A 21,352-nucleotide genomic window follows, 5' to 3' on the forward strand; every position below is an offset into this window, starting at 1 on the left:
GGTGACGGAGCACTCAAGAAACACCTCACTTCAATCAATCGGAATAGAGCTGGAAGGGACCCTGGAGGTCATCTAGTCCAACTCCTCCACCCCCCAACCAAGCAGGAAACCCTATACCCATAATGGCAAACCTATGGCACACATGTGGCACGCAGGGCCATATTGGTGGGCACGCAAGCTTAGCTCCAGCCAGCTGATTTTCGGACCTCCTGGGCCCACCGGAAGTCAGGAAACATGCTGTTTTTGGCCTCTGGAGGGCCTCCGGGGGTGTGGGGAACGCTGTTTTCGCCCTCCCCAGGCTCCCAGAAAGGCTCTGGAGCCTGGGGACAGTGAAAAATGGGCCTACCAGGCCCATAGTGCCATTGTGTGCCAAAAGCGGGGGGAGTGCAGGGGGGTTGTGCGCGCATGCACGGGGCGGGCGGGGCGCATAGAATTAAGGGTGTGGCACACGTGTGCAATCCCCCGCACTCCCCCCACTTTTGGCCCGTGATGGCAAAAAGGTTCGTCATCACTGCCCTATACCATTTCAGACAGCGGGCTGTCCAGCCTCTTCTTAAAAGCCTCCAGCGATGGAGCAGTTGAAGTCTACCTGTATTTGCTTTGAATCCTGCAGTCCCAGGGCTGATGGTACAGTTGGGGTTGAGGGACTGGATCTGAATAAGGATCCAATTTTATCCAAAGCAACTTTGTTTATTCAGCTGAACTCTCCTGACTGACTCATCACTGGAATAAAAAGAAATGGATGAATCTGTTTAATGTAAATTGAGCTCTTAACTGGGAAGGATTACAGGCCGCAAGAGCTACGTTACAGGCGGCTGAAATCCCATTGAAGTCAACCTGCCGATTACATTACTAAGTTTTACCAGCCATGTCTTAATGGCTAGCTTTGCAGAATACATGAAGCCAAAATGTGCTTTGCTCGTTAATACGTTAATATTTTGCACACATCCAAGCTCTTGTCATCTTGACTTTTTTAAAAAACTGGACTTTTATCTCGCAGCATATAGGCACATCACATCCAATTTACCATTTAAAGCGTGAAAAAAATGGCAGCATAAAAACATCTTAACAGCCTCGGGGGGAAAATATGATCTTTCCAGGCCTTTTTAAATTTTAACAAGCGAAATCTGGGACTGTCGTGGAAAATGCAGTTAATTATTATTAACCCTCCGATGATGGGACTTTAGACTGACCTGAAATCAAACTGACCAAGGGACCGAGATGAAAATTATTGCAAATTATTTTGGGCTGAGTCATGCAAACCCTGTAGACACTCTGTGATGCTTTGGTAAGGCCACACTTAGAATACTGTGTCCAGTTTTGGTTGCCATGCTGTAAAAAAAGACATTGAGACCCTGGAAAGAGTGCAGAGAAGAGCAAGCAGGATGATGTGGGGACTGGAGGCTAAAACATACGAAGAACAGTTGCAGGAACTGGGCCTGGCTGGTCTAGTGAAGAGAAGGACCAGGGGAGACAGGAGAGCAGTCTTTCAATATTTGAGGGGCTGCCACAGAGAGGAGGAAGGGGGTCAAGCTATTCTCTAAAGCACCCGAAGGCCAGACAAGGAATAATGGATGGAAACTGAACAAGGACAGATTCAACCTGGAATTAAGTAGATAGTGCGAACAATTAACCAGTGGAACAGCTTTCCTTCAGAAGTAGTGAATGCTCCAACACTTCCACAAACATTTGTCTGAAATGGTATAGGGTTTTCTGCCTGAGCAGGGGGCTGGACTAGAAGACCTCCAGGGTCCCTTCCAACTATTCTATTCTATTCTATTCTATTCTATTCTATTCTATTCTATTCTATTCTATTCTATTCTATTCTACTCTACTCTATTCCCTATTCTATTCTATTCTATTCTATTCTATTCTATTCTATTCTACTCTACTCAATTCTATTCTACTCTATTCCTTATTCTATTCTATTCTATTCTACTCTACTCCCTATTCTATTCTATTCTATTCTATTCTATTCTATTCTACTCTACTCTACTCTATTCCTTATTCTATTCTATTCTATTCTATTCTATTCTACTCTACTCTACTCAATTCTATTCTACTCTACTCTACTCCCTATTCTATTCTATTCTATTCTATTCTACTCTACTCTACTCTACTCTATTCCTTATTCTATTCTATTCTATTCTATTCTATTCTATTCTATTCTATTCTACTCAATTCTATTCTACTCTATTCCTTATTCTATTCTATTCTACTCTACTCTACTCTACTCCCTATTCTATTCTATTCTACTCTACTCTATTCTATTCTACTCTACTCAATTCTATTCTACTCTACTCTACTCTACTCCCTATTCTATTCTATTCTATTCTATTCTATTCTATTCTATTCTATTCTATTCTATTCTACTCTACTCTATTCCTTATTCTATTCTATTCTATTCTATTCTATTCTATTCTATTCTATTCTATTCTATTCTACTCTACTCAATTCTATTCTACTCTATTCCTTATTCTATTCTATTCTATTCTACTCTACTCCCTATTCTATTCTATTCTATTCTATTCTATTCTATTCTATTCTATTCTATTCTATTCTATTCTATTCTACTCTACTCAATTCTATTCTACTCTACTCTACTCCCTATTCTATTTTATTCTATTCTATTCTACTCTACTCTACTCTATTCCTTATTCTATTCCATTCCATTCCATTCCATTCCATTCTTATACTCTCCTCTCCTCTCCTCTCCTCTATTCTATTCTATTCTATTCTATTCTATTCTATTCTATTCTATTCTACTCTATTCTACTCTACTCTATTCCTTATTCTATTCTATTCTACTCTATTCTACTCTACTCTATTTCTTATTCTATTCTATTCTATTCTATTCTATTCTATTCTACTCTACTCTACTCTACTCTATTCCTTATTCTATTCTATTCTATTCTATTCTATTCTACTCTACTCTACTCAATTCTATTCTACTCTATTCCTTATTCTATTCTATTCTACTCTACTCTACTCCCTATTCTATTCTATTCTATTCTATTCTACTCTACTCTATTCCTTATTCTATTCTATTCTATTCTATTCTATTCTATTCTATTCTACTCAATTCTATTCTACTCTACTCTACTCCCTATTCTATTCTATTCTATTCTATTCTACTCTACTCTACTCTATTCCTTATTCTATTCTATTCTATTCTATTCTATTCTATTCTATTCTATTCTATTCTATTCTATTCTACTCTATTCCTTATTCTATTCTATTCTATTCTATTCTATTCTATTCTATTCTATTCTACTCTACTCAATTCTATTCTACTCTATTCCTTATTCTATTCTATTCTACTCTACTCTACTCTACTCCCTATTCTATTCTATTCTACTCTATTCTATTCTATTCTACTCTACTCAATTCTATTCTACTCTACTCTACTCCCTATTCTATTCTATTCTATTCTATTCTATTCTATTCTATTCTATTCTACTCTACTCTATTCCTTATTCTATTCTATTCTATTCTACTCTACTCTACTCAATTCTATTCTACTCTATTCCTTATTCTATTCTATTCTACTCTACTCTACTCCCTATTCTATTCTATTCTATTCTATTCTATTCTATTCTATTCTACTCTACTCTACTCAATTCTATTCTACTCTACTCTACTCCCTATTCTATTCTATTCTATACTATTCTATTCTATTCTATTCTACTCTACTCTATTCCTTATTCTATTCTATTCTATTCTACTCTATTCCCTATTCTATTCTATTCTATTCTATTCTATTCTATTCTATTCTATTCTATTCTATTCTACTCTACTCAATTCTATTCTACTCTATTCCTTATTCTATTCTATTCTACTCTACTCTACTCCCTATTCTATTCTATTCTACTCTATTCTATTCTATTCTATTCTATTCTATTCTATTCTATTCTATTCTATTCTATTCTATTCTACTCTACTCAATTCTATTCTACTCTACTCTACTCCCTATTCTATTCTATTCTATTCTATTCTATTCTATTCTACTCTACTCTATTCCTTATTCTATTCTATTCTATTCTATTCTATTCTATTCTACTCTACTCAATTCTATTCTACTCTATTCCTTATTCTATTCTATTCTATTCTACTCTACTCCCTATTCTATTCTATTCTATTCTATTCTATTCTATGCTATGCTATGCTATTCTATTCTACTCTACTCTACTCTATCCCTTATTCTATTCTATTCTATTCTATTCTATTCTATTCTATTCTATTCTATTCTATTCTATTCTATTCTATTCTATTGTATTCTACTCAATTCTATTCTACTCTACTCTACTCCCTATTCTATTTTATTCTATTCTATTCTACTCTACTCTACTCTACTCTACTCTACTCTACTCTACTCTACTCCTTATTCTATTCCATTCCATTCCATTCCATTCCATTCTTATACTCTCCTCTCCTCTCCTCTCCTCTCCTCTATTCTATTCTATTCTATTCTATTCTATTCTATTCTATTCCATTCCATTCCATTCCATTCTTATACTCTCCTCTCCTCTCCTAGAACCCGCTTGAAAACTGGACAGGCACAAAGAGACGCTTCTTGGGATCAAGGGTGCCACGGCTCCCTCTGGTGGACCTTCCACAACTTGAGTTTCTTTTGTCATGGAATTGTTTACACCTCAGGAGAAGGAAGGACTCCCTGGAGAAGAACCCAATGCTGGGAAGGATGGAAGGCAAAAGAAGAAGAAGGGGACGACGGAGAACGAGGTGGCTGGATGGAGTCACTGAAGCAGTCAGCGGGAGCTTAAATGGACTCTGGGGGATGGTAGAGGACAGGAAGGCCTGGAGGAACGTGGTCCATGGGGGTCGCAATGGGTCGGACACGACTTCGCAACTAACAACAACAACAACAAAAGTCCAATGAAAAGAAGGACTAGGGGTAACATGAGAGCAGTCTTCCAATATCTGAGGGGCTCCTATGAAGACGAGGGGGGGGGTCAATCTATATTCCAAAGCACCAAAAGGCAAGGTAAGAAATAAAGAATTAAAAATAAACATCTTCCTCCCCCCGCCCCTCCGTCCTTACCACTTTCTATAGAGGGACGATGGAGAGCATCCTGTCACATTGCATTACTGTCTGGTTTGGAAGCATTCCTGCTTCAGGCAGGCAGGCAGTGCAGTGAGTGGTGAGGACAGCAGAAAAGATCATTGGCAGTTCAGTCCCTCCTATGCAGGACGTGGCATATAAGCGATGCTTGAACAGAGTCCGCAGAATTATCAGGGACCCAACGCATCCTCTCCACAACCTGTTTTCCTTGTTTCCTTCTGGGAGGGGGCTTCGTGGCATCCGAAGCAGACCATCCGGATTCACCCCACAGTTTTCTTTCATATAGCATCAACCTTGTGAACTCTCAACTTTCCTCTTTCCGCTATGTATTCCAAATGGACAGTGATTTATATATGTGTATGTGTATATATATACATACACATATATTGCTCCTAGAAGCACGAAGCCGAAAACACCAGCCTGAAGATGACAAATGAGACTTCGTCAAAACGTCACCAAGACACTTCCAATTTTACGCGGGAGAAAACCTGAATAACCAAAGACCTACATACAAACACCCGCGAAAACCTCAGAAAACATACATATATACATATATACATAAATACAGTGGCAATGCAATGGAATCGAATGGGATGGGATGGAATAGGAATAGGAATAGAAATAGGAATAGAATAGAATTTATTGTTTTATTTATTTATTTATTTATTGGTTCGATTTATATGCTGCCCTTCTCTGGAGACTCAGGGCGTCTTACAATGCATTAAGCAATAGCCTCCATACTTTTGTATATACCTTCTTAGTAGGGCTTTCGGCCCCCCCAAGCGGTGTTCTTCTTTTTTTTATACAAAGTCAGCTTATTGCCCCCACAATCTGGGTCCTCATTTTATCTACCTTAGAAAGGATGGAAGGCTGAGTCAACCTTGAGCCTGGTGAGATTCGAACTCGCAGTAATTGCAGGCAGCTGGTGCTACTTAACAGCACTTTAGTCTGCTGCGCCACCAAGGCTCAGCAAGAATAGAATAGAATAGAATAGAATAGAATAGAATAGAATAGAATAGGAGAACGAAATGAATAGAACAGAACAGAATAGAATAGAATCTGGAAGGGACCCTGGAGGTCGTCTAGTCCAGCCCCCTGCTCAAGCAGAAAACCTATACCATTTTAGACAAATGACTGTCTAGTCTCTTCTTAAAAACATCCAGGGATGGACGCCTATGACCGTGATGGCGAACCTATAGCCAGAGGTCGCAAGCAGAGCCCTCTCTGTGGGCACGTGTGTCATTGCAAGCTGCCCTTCTGGTTCGGCCAGCTGATCTTCACGTGTGCCGGAGCCCTGGAAACCTGAAGACCAGGCGGCTGCGCACTAGGTGCTGAAAAGATTCGCCATCACTGGCCTATGAATTCTGGTGGCAAGTTGTTCCACTGGTTAATTGTCCTCACTGTCGGGAAATTTCTCCTTAATTCCAGGATGCTTCTTTCCTTGATTAGTTTCCACCCATTGTCTCTTGTCCTGCCTTCTGGTTCTTCGGAGAATAATTTGACCCCCTCTTCTTTAGGACAGCCCCTCAAATATTGAAATACTGCTATCATGTCACCCCGAATTCTTCTTTTCTCTAGCCAGACCCAAATCCTGCAGCTGTTCTTCATATGCTTTATTATACCTATATGTGTGTGTGTGTATCCGTATATATGTGTAGATAGATAGATGATCGATTCTATTTTATTCTGTTCTGTTCTGTTCTGAAAATATCGAAACCACAAAGGAAGTAGACAAAAAAGCAAAAGGCACCCACTACAATTAGACTAAAAAGAAAGTAAAAAAAAAAAGTTTTCTAGTGAAAGTATACATTCTCCCTTTTCTCCCCCTTCCATATCCACATCCGGTAGCCACCTTTAAATACTTAAACTTTGCACCAATTTTCTGTAACAGTTCCAGATGTTGGAATCTGAGATGCATCCAAGGGAGCCAATTCCAGCGTGAATGTGACTGATGTCCAGAGATCCGGATGGGATGGCCCCTGCCCTCACCCTCCTGGCGTTTCACAAAGACTGTTCAAAGTTACACTGGCACAGAAAAAAGTGATTTACAGCTGCTTTTCACACTTACAACTGTTGCAGCTTTCCCCTGGTCATGCCTTTTTGTCTCTGTCTCTCTTTTCTGTCTACCTGTCTGTCTGTCTATCATCTATCTATCTTGTCTGTCTATCTATCTCTACCCTCTATCTGTCTATCTATCATATGTATATATTGATTTATTATTTATTTATTAGTCATATTTCTATGCCGCCCACTCTCCGAGGACTGTGGGCGGCTTACACCAAAGACAGTATACTGAATAGCATATTGCCCCCCAACAATCTGGGTCCTCATTTTACCCACCTTGGAAGGATGGAAGGTTGAGTCAACCTTGAGCCGATGAGATTTGATCCGCTGATCTGCTGAACCAGCAGTCAGCTGAAGTAGCTGCAGTACTGCACTGCGCCACCTCAGCTCGATTTATCCATCCATTATCTATCTGTCATATTGATCTGTCTGTCCTATCTATCTGATCTATTTATCTATCATCTACCCACCCATCCATAACCTATCTATCTTGTCTATCTTATCTATCTCTATCATGTCTAACTATCTGTCTTTCTATCTCTATCATGTCTGTCTATCTATCTATCTCTATCATCTGTCTAACTATCTATATCTATCTATCTCTATCATGTCTGTCTGTCTGTCTGTCTGTCTATCTATCTATCTATCTTGTCTATCTATCTTATCTATCTATATCATGTCTATCTCTATCATGTCTAATTATCTGTCTTTCTATCTATATCATGTTTATCTATCTATCTATCTCTATCATGTCTGTCTGTCTGTCTATCTATCTATCTTGTCTATCTATTTTATCTATCTATATCATGTCTATCTCTATCATGTCTAATTATCTGTCTTTCTATCTATATCATGTTTATCTATCTCTCTCTCTCTATCATGTCTGTCTGTCTATCTATCTATCTATCTATCTATCTTGTCTATCTATCTTATCTATATATATGTCTATCTCTATCATGTCTGTCTATCTATCTCTATCATCTGTCTAACTATCTATCTCTATCTATCTCTATCATGTCTGTCTGTCTGTCTGTCTGTCTATCTATCTATCTTGTCTATCTATTTTATCTATCTCTATCATGTCTAATTATCTGTCTTTCTATCTATATCATGTTTATCTATCTATGTCTATCTTATCTATCTCTATCGTCTGTCTAACTATGTCTGTCTATCTATCTGTCTATCTGTCTGTCTATCTATCTATCTTCTTATGTATATATTGATTTATCCATCCATTATTTATCTGTCATATTGATCTGTCTGTCTGTCTCTATCCATTATGTTACGCATATATTGATCTATTAATCCATTTATTATCTGTCGTCCGTCCATCCATCCATCATCTGTCATCCATCTGTTATGTATATATTGATCTATCCATCCATCCATCATGTCTCTCCGCCCGTCCGTCTGTCCGTCGTCTCTATCTATTATGTACTATCTATTGATCTATCCATTCACCTGTTATCTGTCAATCATCCATCCATCCAGATCTCTCTCTTGAGGGGGTCGGGCCCGCCTCCTTTTTGAACCTGCAGACGGCCAGAGGCCCCGCCCCCTCCACCCTCTCTCTCTCTCTCTCTCTCTCTCTCTCTCTCTCTCTCTCTCTCTCTCCCACTCCCGCCTCGCGCCCTTTGCGGCCCGCCGATTGGTCCCCGCCGCGTCTCGCGCTGGCCGAGGACTGGCGGGCCCGCCGGGGCCTTGTCCCGCCTCCCGGGGCGCGAGCGCCGCCTCCGATAAGCGGAGCGGGCTGTCTCTCTCTCTCTCTCTCTCTCTCTCGCCTCGTCGGCGTCATCTCCGCGCCGGCCCCGCCCTTCGCCTGCCTGACGGGAGCGAGTGAGGGGAGTGAAATCCTGTCAGGCAGGGCTGGCGCGGATCGCTCCGGCTCGGCTCGGCCTGCCTTCTCCTCCTCCTCCTCCTCCTCGAGCGGGACGGGCCCAGCGCCGCCATGGGCACCCGCGACGACGAGTACGACTATCTCTTCAAAGGTGGGCCTGAGGCGGCGGGAAGGACGGAGCGAGGGAGGGAGGGGGAGGGGAGAAGACGACCCTCCTGAGGGTCTCCCCCGGGAACCCCTCCCCGCCTCAGCTCAGGCCTCTCGGGGCCCCTTCAAAGAAATTGGGGGTGGGGGGGCCTGAAAGAAAGGGAGGCTTCCCCCTCAAAGACCCCGTTCCCCCCCTCCCCATTTGAGGAGGGGGCGCCCTTTCCCCCTCCGCCCCCCTCCGCAAGGGCCGGTTGGAAGCCCCCCTGCCCTTCCCCCCTCCCCCGCCGAAGGGTCTCCAGTGAAGCCTCCCCCCTTCCGTGGCCCTTTCCAAGCAACCCCCAATCGCCCCCCCCCTCTTATAAAAGAACCAAAAATAACGCAGAAAATGCCAGGAACGCCATTTCAAGGCAGCCCTGTTTAAAAATAAGGGGGGGGTGGGGGGTGGGGGTCGCTCCTTCCTTTGGGTTTTTGCCCCCAATGTGGGGTGGGGGGTGGGGATCAAACCCACCCAGGGTCTCTGGGGAAAAACGTGGCAATAATGAATCTGATGAAGAATTCATTGATTTTATTCAATTTGTTAGCTGCTCTGTCTGGCCGGGGGAGGAGTGGGCAGGGGAATTAAAAGTCTCTCATTGTGTGGGTGGTTTTAGGGTCTTCCAAAAGGATAAAACTATGCCAATAATAATAATAATAATAATAATAATAATAATAATAATAATATTAATAATTATAATAACAACAACAACTACTTTATTGTCATTGTACGTGTATACACAGTATACCCATATAACAAAATTCACTTAACACCCAAAGACCGGGTCCAACACACATAACAATCCCCAAACACACCCCCACCCACCACTATTCCCCACCCCTAAACCACCTAAGCATCCTCACAACAGACCAAGTTGTGTGGATGTTGGGCTGTATAGGCAGACCGATGCCTATAGGATTGGAATATAGTCCTGTAAAAAAAAGTTTACATTGTCAATCATTAACTGTTATTGTTGGATTTGAGAAGCCGATGGGGATGTTTAGGAGGGTCTTCCTTTGGGTTTTGACCTGACCGGACAGGGGATCAAAGAACCCACCAGGGAATCAATCGGTGGGGAGGTGAATCTAATGAATTACTATTTTATTTTATGCAATGTAATAGCTGCCCATCTGGCCACAGGGTAAAGTTTGTAATTCTGGGCGGTTTACGGTATTGGGAAAAAAAAATAAAACTATACTAAAGGCATATATAATTCGAATAAAAGAGTGTAAAAAGTATACATTGTTAGTAATTAGTGTTGTTGAATTTGAGAAGCCGATGGGGATGCTTAGGAGGGTCTTCCTTTGGGTTTTGGCCCGAAGGGTGAGGGTCAAACCCGCCGGGGAATCGGTGGCAAGATGAATCTAATGAAATTATTTATTTTGTTAAATTTGTTAGCCGCTCATCTTGCCACAGGATGACTAATAACTAACTCTCTAACTGTGGGTGGTTCAAAAGGATAGAACTATATAACATGCATATATAATTTGAATAAAAGAGTGTAAAAAGTATAAATTGTTAGTAATGATTAGTGCTATTGGATTTGAGAAGCCGATGGGTGGCCGCCTGAATCTGAATAGATGTTTAGGAGGTTTTTCTTTTGGGTTTTGGCCTGTCAGTCGGGGGTCAAACCTGCCCAGGATCGCTGGGAATCGGTGGCAATAATGAATGTAATGAATTATTTTTTTAAAAAAAAATTTGTTAGCCATCCATCTTGCCACAGGGTAAAATAACTCTGTAATTCTGGGCGTCTTAGGGTGTTCAAAAGAATAAAATTATGGAACATGCATTCATAATTTGAATAAAATACTGTCAAAGTATCAATTGTTAACAATTATTAGTAGTGTCCCAAAGGTGCTTTTTCAAGAGGCAACTGGACTTTCTGGTTTTTCTTTGGAGACGTTTGGCTTCTCATCAGCTGAAGAAGCTTCTTGGATGGGAAGCAAAACGTCTTCAAAGAGAAAACCAGAAAGTCCAGTTGCCTCCTGAAAAAGCACCTTTGGGACAACCAGGACCTGGATGGCTGACAATCTCCGTAGGCAATTATTAGTATTATTACATTTCAGAAGATGGGTGGGTGGTCTTCTGAATGGACTTCTGGGTGGGGGGTTGCGCCTACTGTGCTCCCTTCAGGTGAAGGGGAAACCCAGCTCTGTCAATCCTCCTTTTCATGTTTAATGTTCTGTGTTCCGAATGTTTTGTAATGTTCGGTTGGTGTTATATGGCTATTTTATGATGTTGGAAGTCAATCAGAGGGGCTTGATAGGGAGACGGGTGGCCCATAAATTTAATAATAATACTGGGCAACCCCTCTTCTTTAATCAGTGGAAGGACTTGCTTCCAGAAATGGTGAGTTTTCTTCACCTTTAAGAAAAGACTGGACGGCTGTTTGTCTAGAATGGTCTCGGGCTTGGACTAGAAGATCTCCAAGGTCCCTTCCAACCCTCCTTCTTCTGTATTCTTTCAGGAGTGTCTTCTCTGTCAAAAATGGGATGGACGCTTTCTGTAGGTCTTTGTTGTCCCCTTGCTTTCTTGGCTGTGTGTGTCCGTATGTCCCATGATGTGTAACAGAACAGAGCCATTGATAAGCTTATGTGATGCTCACACTAGAGCTGGCTGGGCTTAAAAGGGGGGGGTGGGAGATTGTCAGATTATTTCCTGTGAGTGTATTTGAGGGTCTAGAGATTCAGAGGCTACCAGCATTGGGGTGCAGTAATAATCCAATCACATTTGAGTTGAGAGGGCCTTGGTGCTCTCTGAGCTTGCTTGTTTTCTTTTGGACGTTTCATTACTGTAACTGGATCTAATGAACTAATGAAACATCTGCAAGAAAACAAGCACCAAGGACCCCTCATTTTAACCCTGAGCTGCAAATATTCTCCCTTATTGGTACATTTGAGTTGCAATTAGCATCATGGAGCTGGACTGTCAGTCAACTGATGCTGACCTAGAGAATAGATGGATCTCAGGCTTCGAATTTAGGCTGTAGTTCTCTAACTTTGTTAGCATGAAGAGGTAACTTAAGCTAGTAATGAAATTCAGCAAACAAAAAAACAGACAAACACTCCTAGAGCCCCAATATCAGGTGACCGTGGAGTCCAGTGTTTTAGGTATGTTTGCTGATTCCTGTGAAAGTGGTCCACAATTGAAGAGCAGCCCACTCCCGTGTCTCAAAGTTGCTGTTTTCTTAAAAAAGGCAACTGGACTGTTTTTTTCCTTGAGGAAGAAGAAGAAAGAAATGTTTCGCTTCTCATCCAAGAAACTTCATCAGTTCTTATTGGATGTTGCTGCTGATGGATGTTGCTGCTTCCTTCTCTTTAGGGCTATCTATTTGTTGAAGTTGTGGAAAGTCACTGTAAAAAGCAAGTGACTACTCAGGTGACCCTGAGGACACAGCTAAACCTCCAAGTGCCTCAAGGATCCTCTAAAAGGATGCAAAGGACCAGCTGTCTGCAAGGTGTATAAATCCTTCCATTCCCCACCATCCAATCAGAGCTGAAGAAGCTTCTTGGATGAGAAGCTAAACATCTTCCAAGAAAAACCAGAAAGTCCAGTTGCCCCTTGAAAAAAAGCATCTCTGGGACAACCATGACCCAGATGAGAATCTCTAGAGACTGGCAGAAAGCAAATAGAATGTGAGAATGGGCACAGAAAGTAACAGTTGGAAACTAAAGGGAAATCAAAACTCAGAGAAGATGAATCTTTTTACCCGCTAAGTTAATAAGTGGACGCAGGAAGCATAATTGTATGCTAAGCTGGGATTTCTCTACAGACTGTTGCCAGTGTAACAGTACTAGTGGTTAGTGGGCTAGTGGTTAAAGCACCAAGCTACGGTAAAAACTAGGAGATGGCGAGTTCTAGTTCTGCTTTTGCCATGAAAGCCGGCTGGGTGATTTTGGGCCAGTTGATGTCTCTCGGCCCAACCCACCTCACAGGGTTGTAGGTTTGGGGAAAAGAAGAGGAGGAAGGAGTATTTGGTATGTTCTCCGTCGTTATTTATGAAAATAATAAAGGGTGATAAGTTTTTTAAAAACATTTGCATTGGACATAGCCATTGATGCTTATGCTTAAGTTATTTATTTTTGTTTAAATATCTTTAGCATTTTAATTCTGCCTGCGTGTTTCATGGATGAAAGCATTGTTGTTAGACTATTCTGTTCAGAAACTTCTAAGAGTTTCTGTTATCTTCATAGTCCAGATAAAGTGACTTTTGAAATCGTAGATATCATACATTGTGGTCTGTGGCCTTTAGACTTGAACAGTCTAACTGTTCTTACCAGATCTCCCAACATACCAAGTAGCACAAAAATCTGGTATCGGGAGGCAAATGCATAAGGTAGCTCTAAGAATATTGTTACATTAGAAATTAGCTTCCCTTACAGTTTTCATTGACAGAACTAGTCTAAGTGCGTGGAAGCATCTAGTAACTTCAGGAAATCTTTACAAAAAGGGTAAACAAAGTTGGATCTGATTAGTATTTGGATGGGAGACCACCAAAAATGCAGAGTGATGGAAAGTTGGAAGTATCCTGGAAAAAGGCAGCCACAAATCACTTCTCTACTGGGGCCAAGAACAGAAAATGGAATCTCCTGGAAGTCCCTAGTAATTGAGCTTGACTGAAGGAAATTTGGGATGGCCCGGAGGAGAAGTGGAATAGAAAAGGTAGCAATCAGCCATTGAAAGTGATAGGAGGGAGCAGAAAAGCAGGACAATCAACCACAGTTTGAAGGCTTCCTCTTAACCACACCGTCCTTTTGTGTGTAATTTGCCAATGGTGCCTTTTGCCCTCGCTCCCTTCCTTTCTGCCTTCCTCACATTTCCAGGTGATGAATGAATGAATACTGATGGAATGTTGTCTTTTCCTGCCCTGGCAGTGGTGCTGATTGGAGACTCCGGTGTGGGGAAGAGTAACCTCTTATCCCGTTTCACACGGAATGAATTCAACCTGGAGAGCAAAAGCACCATTGGAGTGGAGTTTGCCACCAGAAGCATCCAGGTGGATGGGAAGACGATAAAGGCCCAGATCTGGGATACGGCAGGCCAGGAGCGCTATCGTGCCATCACCTCTGCGTAAGGCTTGAAAGGCAGTTTGGGGGGGGGGGCGGCTAGTAGGTGGCTAACAGGAGTGGGTGGGTGGGGTATTAAGATCATTCATGGAAATTTAGGGTTCCCTTATGGTTGTACTTCAAGGATGTACAACCATAAGGGAACCCTAAATTTCCATTGCTGAACTGAAACAGTTGTTAAGTGAATCACCGCAGTTCAGTTAGTAACACGGCTGTTAAGGGTATCTGGCTTCCCCATGGACCTTGCATGCCAGAAAGTCACAAAAAGTGAACGCATCACCCTGGGAAACTGCCACTGTCATAAACCCATGCCACTTTCCAAGCATTTGGATTTTGATAATGTGACCTTGGGGATGCTCCAATGGTCGTAAGTGTGAAAACTAGTCATAAGTCACTTTTTTCCTGCCCCGTTGTAACTTTGAACCGTCCCTAAACAAAGGGTTGTAAGTGGAGGATTTTCTGGACGTGCTCTTACAAGATTTTAGGATGCCCATTTGGTGAATACTCTTGGCTACAAGATTGTAAACGGGCCACTTGGCAGTTTGTGCTGTGGTCAAGAGGTTGTGATAGTGTTTGGCTTTCAGTTTGCGTAATACTCTTTAAAATAATTTCAGCTACTACCGTGGTGCCGTCGGGGCCCTTCTGGTTTATGACATTGCCAAGCACCTGACCTACGAGAACGTGGAGCGTTGGCTGAAGGAGCTGCGGGATCACGCAGACAATAACATTGTCATCATGTTGGTGGGGAACAAGAGCGACCTGCGCCACCTGAGAGCTGTGCCGACGGACGAGGCCCGTGCTTTCGCAGGTTTGGCCCATTGGCTTCTTTTAGCAATTTAACATTTTTGTACAAAATACGCAAAATACAAAGTACGAAAGTAAATAGGAAAGCAATGCGGGGGAAGAGGGGGAAAGAAAAGTGAGGAAGGGTTGGAAAAAAGAAAAAGGAACAAACATTGACTTCCAACTCTCTGTTGCAGTAAAATAAGGCATTAACATCAAACCACAACTTTTTGGTTTTCCGTAATAATATGAACAAGCCATTTCTATAAAGATCTATCGGTAAAAAACCCAAGATCAAAGTTTCATTGTTTTCCATCTCAAGCACAAAGTTCAGAAGCAGTCTGGTCTCCATGTGGAAACAAAAGCACTTATATTCTTTTCCTTAATCAAAATACTCAATTTTGCCATTTCAGCCAACTCCCATCAACTCCTGCAATCATTCGCCCATGGTGGGAATCGAAGTCTTCTTCCATTTTTGGGCGTACAATAGTCTTGCTGCTGTCAACATATATAATGTCAAAGCAGGACAGGTTGCTCTCTAAAAACGTGCTTAGAGATTTTTTGAAATCTCAGGAAGGAAAAAAAAACAACCCACACCTTGCATGCCTTACAAAAGCTTTGTGCAAATTGCTGCAGCATTGCAGGGATTTTGAAGCATCCAAAGTGCATTTGCTGCAGTAAAGTCTAGAACAGTGTTGGCTAACCTTTTTGCCGTGGTGTGCCAAAACCAGGAGGAGTGCGGGGGGGGGGCGCACGTGCATGCCCACACCTATAATTCAATGTACTCCGCCCCCCCGTGCATGCATCTGCGACCCCCCCCCCAGACTCCAGAGGCGAGGGCAAAAATGGACTTCCCCACGCCCCCGGAAGCCCTCCAGAGGCTGGAAATAACCCATTTCCCGACTTTCGGTGGGATTGGAAGGCCCGTTTTTCACTCTCCCCAGGCTCCAGAGGCTTTCTAGGAGCCTGGGGAGAGCAAAAATGGCCTCCCCCCCCGGAGGCCCTCCAGAGGCCGAAAACAGCCCATTTCCCAACTTCCAGTGTGCCCAGAAGTCCCGAAAATCAGCTGGCCAGGAGCGCTGATTTCATGAAAATCAGTGCAGTGGAGCTGAGCTAGGGCAATGCTCAGGTGCCCAGATATGGCTCCGTGTGCCACCGGTTCGCCATCGCGGGTCTAGAATAAGAATATGTCCCTAGCAAGAGAACTCTCAGGAACGATAGCATCCACTGTTCAGGAACTACTGCACCCTGCTGCCCCTGGAAAACCAGGGAATTCCCCAAGCATCTTTTGGCCCATTGTTGCATTCTGGACCAGCTGTAGCTTCCAAGTGGTCTCCGAGGGCAGCCCCATGTACAATGCATTGTAACAGTCCACATGCACAAGGCAACTAAACTACAAATGATCATAAGAAGAGCCTCTAAGCAGGAAGTTGGAAACGCCAAAGGCGCTTGAGCATAAACAAAATACTGTGTTGAACTTGCCGAGCCTTAATATATCTTAGAATAAGTACGCTTTTGTGTTTACCCTTGCCAGGAGGCAGCATCACACTCTGCAATCCTTCAAAGTTACAATGGCCACTATGGGACAAAGTGGGTTAGACACTCTTGCCTCAAATTCAGCCTCGATCTTTATGCCATGGTGGTTGAGACTTATTATAATTGTAGTTTAAGTTATGAATCCGGGGGCAGAGTGTGGAAAGCTGATTGAACGTCACTGTGTCAAATCGCACTGAGCCCCATGGGCTAAAATGGGGGTGGGTTTTATGGGTTTTTCTGCTGTAAGATTTTAAAACATTACAGGCCACCTGGAGTCACCTCTGTGTGAGTTGGGCAGCCAGGTTTAATAAATAAAACGCTTCTCGTGTTCCAGTTTGACGAACAAATTTTGATTCTTCTTCGCTTTAGTTAGCAAAACTAAGCCAGTTTGAAAACATGATGAAACTTTGTTCTTCACAATCAAAGCTAGCTACAAACATCAACTCTTCTTTGTTTAAAACTGAAGAAATAGAACTGTCTGGTCCTCTCCTGGATTGGAAGAGAGGCATCAGACTAGGTGCTAAACCCAGCTGGTCATGCTGGTTATGTATAATCCAGACTAGAATTAATTTTCCCTTCAGTTAACTAATCTTTTAGGGGAAAATCCTGTTAACCATTAAACCAGCCTTCCCCAGTTTGAGTGCTCCTCTATGCACAAAGTAGCCATTAAGATTGAAATGATATTTTAACTCTTTTCGTCTTGCAGAAAAAAACAATCTCTCGTTCATTGAAACTTCAGCACTTGACTCAACAAATGTAGAAGAAGCCTTCAAGAACATCCTTACAGGTAAAGGAACCCAAACTCTCCTCTGCCCTTCAGGTGCGGCCGCTGCCCCGCTTGGGTACCAGAGTTTGAATTTGGTGATTGTATATTGTGGTTCCTGTCACTCATCTCCATCTGGCAAAGGCCTAATTGATTGACAGGGAAGGAATTGAGTGGCGGTTTGTAGGGTGGGCTTGTTGGAATGAGGTCTTCTCAAGAAGGTGCTGCCCGATTGAGACTTGAATGGCATCCAGGCCTAGAGTGTGCTTCTTGCCAAGTTTAGCCTCATTACATCTTGTTTACAATGTTCTCTCTTCTGTTGGATAAAATACGATTCACGCAAATGTTTAGGATCAGCTCCCGGTCCAACTAAATGGCAAGTAGAAAACTAGATACTGAAGGATAGAGTTGATTTGCTATACTAGATTTTCAAAAACCAAATTAACCCTCCATTTAGTATAATGGGATAAAGAGGAGAACGTGTCTTAAATCCAAATGGAACATCAAGCATGTGTAAAGTGGAGAATGATTCTTAACATTTGATACAGATAGTCCTTGACTTACGACTGATTGTTTAGTGACTGTTCAACATTAAGAGCCATGGTGGCATAGTGGTTAGAATGCAGTATTGCAGGGTGACTCTGCCCACAGCCAGGAGTTTGATCCTGAACGGCTCCAGGTTGACTCAGCTTTCCATCCTTCTGAGGTCGCTAAATGAGCCAAATTGTTGGGGGCCAGAGGCTGACTCTGTAAGCTGCTTAGAGCGGGCTATAAAGCACTGTGAAGCGGTACGTAGGTCTAAGTGCTATTGACTTATAACTGGACCTTGTTCTTATGGATGTTGCAGCTTCCCTCTGGTCATGTAATTGTAGTTCAAGTGGCACCTGTCATGGGGGGGGGGGACAGAGAGTTGGCAATGTTGGGGACCTTCCGTAGCAGCCCCGGTTTCTTGGGAAAATTAATGGTCCACCCCTGGAGTAGGGGGAGAGTGGTGCCTTGGGTTACTGCTGCTTTCTATACACAGCTGTTGAGGCAGGTGTGGGAACCACTCACAGGAAAGTAGAGTCAGTATCTGAAACCAGTTCCATCCTCCTGCTCCTCAGCCTTAATCCCAGGGAACCAGATGCTTAGGGCCCCTGGCTTCCACCTTTTGTTGGGTAGGCCCAGATGGTGGCGCTGCCCTCTCAGGAGGAAACTCCCCTTGGGAGCACCAAACCCAGGGCAGGGAAGCAGGGTGACAGTCGGTATCCAAGAAGCCTGAGTGGCTTTCAGAGGCGGCTGCGCTGGAGGTAAACACCTGTGAGATCCTGTGGTTGAAGCCGTGGACTCCAGGGAGCCAAGAGCTTTGTGCTACGGCAACATCCCTCCTCATGCTGCTTGACTCCGTTGCAGTTTTGGCAGTGTGATTCCCGAGGCCCATCATCCTTGAAGGCGTCAACCTGCCCTCATGTGGCCTCCAGTCTAGTAGCCTAGGAGTGGGGGGCCACCTTAGCAACAGTGAACCTAACCCTGGTTTTTTGCAGTTTGGGTTCTTCCTGCTTAGGGTCTCTTTGTTTTGACCCAGCTCCCAAACACAACAAGCCCTCTGTAGTTAAATCAATGATTCCTTTATATAGGAGCACCAGCAGCCCCGGCAGAAAGTCTGTCTCTCTGATAGCAGGCTAACAAGTCTGTCCGGCAGGGAGATGAATAGTTGTCTGCCACACCTATTCATCTCCGGCCCCTGCCTTTTATCCCCAGAGCTAGGGTGGGGCTTCGCTAGCAGCGGTAGCTCCTCCGTCCTAAGGACCAGCCCATAGATTTCCGCTGCTCTCCTTTCCTCTGCCTTCTGTGCATCCGCACGTCAGGCACTGGACCCAGCTGTTCCTCCTCTTCCTCATCCTCCACCTCCAGACCTGGGGGCTGAACCAGGAGCACAACTCGGGTGACTGGGTCACAGCAAATGCTGAGCAGGTGATTAAATCTCGCAACATGCTGGATCCAACCGTATATTTTCGTAACCCGGGATCGTGTCATCCCAGCCTGCATGTTATGGGGTGGGTCACCCTCACCGTGGCGTCTTCACCAATTGCTTATGGGTCCATAAGAATTCTGTATCCTCATCAGAGTCACTCTCCTTTGCAGAAATTTATCGCATCGTGTCCCAGAAACAGATCGCAGACCGGTCTGCTCACGACGAGTCTCCGGGAAACAACGTGGTGGACATCAGCGTGCCTCCCACCACCGACGGACAGAAATCCAATAAACTCCAGTGCTGCCAGAACCTGTGACCTCCCTCGGCCGCTGCCCGTCCTTCTCCTCCTCGGTCTGTTCTTCAGCCGGAGACGCGTGCGCATTTCCTCGGTCCTTGCCCTTTGCTGACCCCCCTTTCCTCCCTTCCGTTTTAGAGCATTCTCAAAAGAGGGCTAACCTCCCCTTCCCTGTGACTGGTGATGAATGTAATGCTGGGGGGAGGTGGGAGGGGGGCTGTCTTTGAAATCCCACCACGAGCCAGGAAATGTTCTCTTGTGTGTGCGTGCTCGCTCGTGTGGGCCTCATTTAGAAGAACGGAAAGGATGGGTGCTTGAGGGCAAGAGCGCGTTTTCGTTGTTTTTTTGTCGCCATTCAGGCTGCTTGGCAGGCACAGAAGAACTCTTAAATCAAGGAGAATCCACTCTTTTCTGGCTTCTCAGAAAAGACCGCCTTGGCGGGCGGTTTTCTGTCCTGTGGGCGTGTACACTGCACACTCACACCTGGAAACGCATCGATGGCTCCGTGACTCGTTCGCCTTCCTCTCTCGGGTCTCAAGTGCAAGTGGCTTTGGGAGCATAGCTTTCCTCGTTTTATTAGCTCTCAGACCAGCCCACTTCTTTCTCTTGGATCTCTCCCCCTTGCCCCCCATCCCTGCTTTCAGTTTGGGACAATGAAGTCTGTCTGTGCGCAGTGATCTCGGCCTTCTCCCGAGCCACCACCGGAGCTGCGCGCACGTCCTGAGAACCAGCTTGGAGAAGTCACTCTGGCATGACACTAACAAAATTTAATATATAAAGTACCAGCCGAAGGCTTTCCGGATCCCCTTTTTTTTACCATAGGAATGCTTCCTCATGTATCTCCGAGATTCCATGCCTGCATGTCGCTTTCTTCCCCAGGTAGTCCCTGCCCTTCCCCCGCCCCCCGTTCCCCTCCCCCTTCCCTTCGGATTGAGTGTGAAGCAATATTTTTCATGCCATGTACATAACTTGCACTGGTAAGGTTGTTCAAGGGAATAGTTTTAGAGAATCAGATATTTGATAGCTCCTTTTCTTCTGTTTTGTAACAGTTTGAGCATCTTGGAGTTTGTATTATCTCTTTTTAGGTCACTTGCAGTTTCTTTCTTATCTTAATATGCAGGCCTCTCGATTCACTCCTCCCTCCCTCCCTCCCTCCCTCCATCCATCCATCTATCTTACCTTCTCTCTCCTCTTATTCCCTTGAGGATTTAGGTTCGTCCCCCCACCCAGATACATTTGGTGCACTGAAAATCTAACATTGGGCAAGGTAAAAACATTGTGTACCCCTAATTATAATATTTGCTGGCAAAGCATCATTTGCAAGAAAGGATCTTGATTCCACCGAACCTGATTCCGCTAATTTTTTTTTTTAAAAAAATGTTTGCTGTTCAGCTTTTGAAGGGAGGATGAAAAGAGCTGATGGAGCTTGGATTTCTAAATAATCACAGCAGCCTCTGGCCAAGAGGCAGTTATTGCTGGGGAGGTAGCCGCACTGTGCACGTGTTTTGCCAGCAGAACGGGACAGCTGCCATTAGCTTCTTTTTTCCTGGTTGGACAAAAATTACTTTGGAGGGTAATTTCGACATTCCTCTGACTCCCTCGCCTAGATCTCAAACAGCACATTTTTTTTTTTTTTTTTTTTTTGCCAGTTAACAAATTTTTTAAAAGGCCCATTTTGCAGTTGGAATGTTTTAACCTCTGATCTATTGAGAAAAGCCCTTTAAGGGAAGCCTGGGAAGGAAGGAAGGAAGGAAGGAAGGAAGGAAGGAAGGAAGGAAGGAAGGAAGGAAGGA

The 21,352-nt window shown here is 43.7% G+C and overlaps 1 protein-coding gene across 1 annotated transcript; it reads left to right on the forward strand.

Moving 5' to 3' along the window:
• Positions 1-8,960: 8,960 nt before the first annotated feature.
• Positions 8,961-21,352, forward strand: RAB11B (RAB11B, member RAS oncogene family). Its single transcript, XM_070944745.1, has 5 exons — positions 8,961-9,132; positions 14,037-14,232; positions 14,843-15,036; positions 17,254-17,334; positions 19,435-21,352. The coding sequence occupies exons 1-5, from the start codon at positions 9,093-9,095 to the stop codon at positions 19,578-19,580; spliced, it is 657 nt and encodes a 218-aa protein (XP_070800846.1). The 5' UTR covers positions 8,961-9,092; the 3' UTR covers positions 19,581-21,352.

The sequence above is a fragment of the Pituophis catenifer genome, unplaced genomic scaffold (genome assembly GCF_029215685.1).
Source record: "Pituophis catenifer annectens isolate HBS135680 unplaced genomic scaffold, rPitCat1.0.hap2 SCAF_1, whole genome shotgun sequence".
NCBI classification, from domain to species: Eukaryota; Metazoa; Chordata; class Lepidosauria; order Squamata; family Colubridae; genus Pituophis; species Pituophis catenifer.

Coding starts and splice junctions, on each gene's coding strand:
- RAB11B (XM_070944745.1), top strand. CDS start 9,093: ATGGGCACCCGCGACGACGAGTACGACTATCTCTTCAAAG. Junction 14,233..14,842: donor TATCGTGCCATCACCTCTGC/GTAAGGCTTGAA, acceptor AAATAATTTCAG/CTACTACCGTGGTGCCGTCG. Junction 15,037..17,253: donor CGAGGCCCGTGCTTTCGCAG/GTTTGGCCCATT, acceptor TTCGTCTTGCAG/AAAAAAACAATCTCTCGTTC.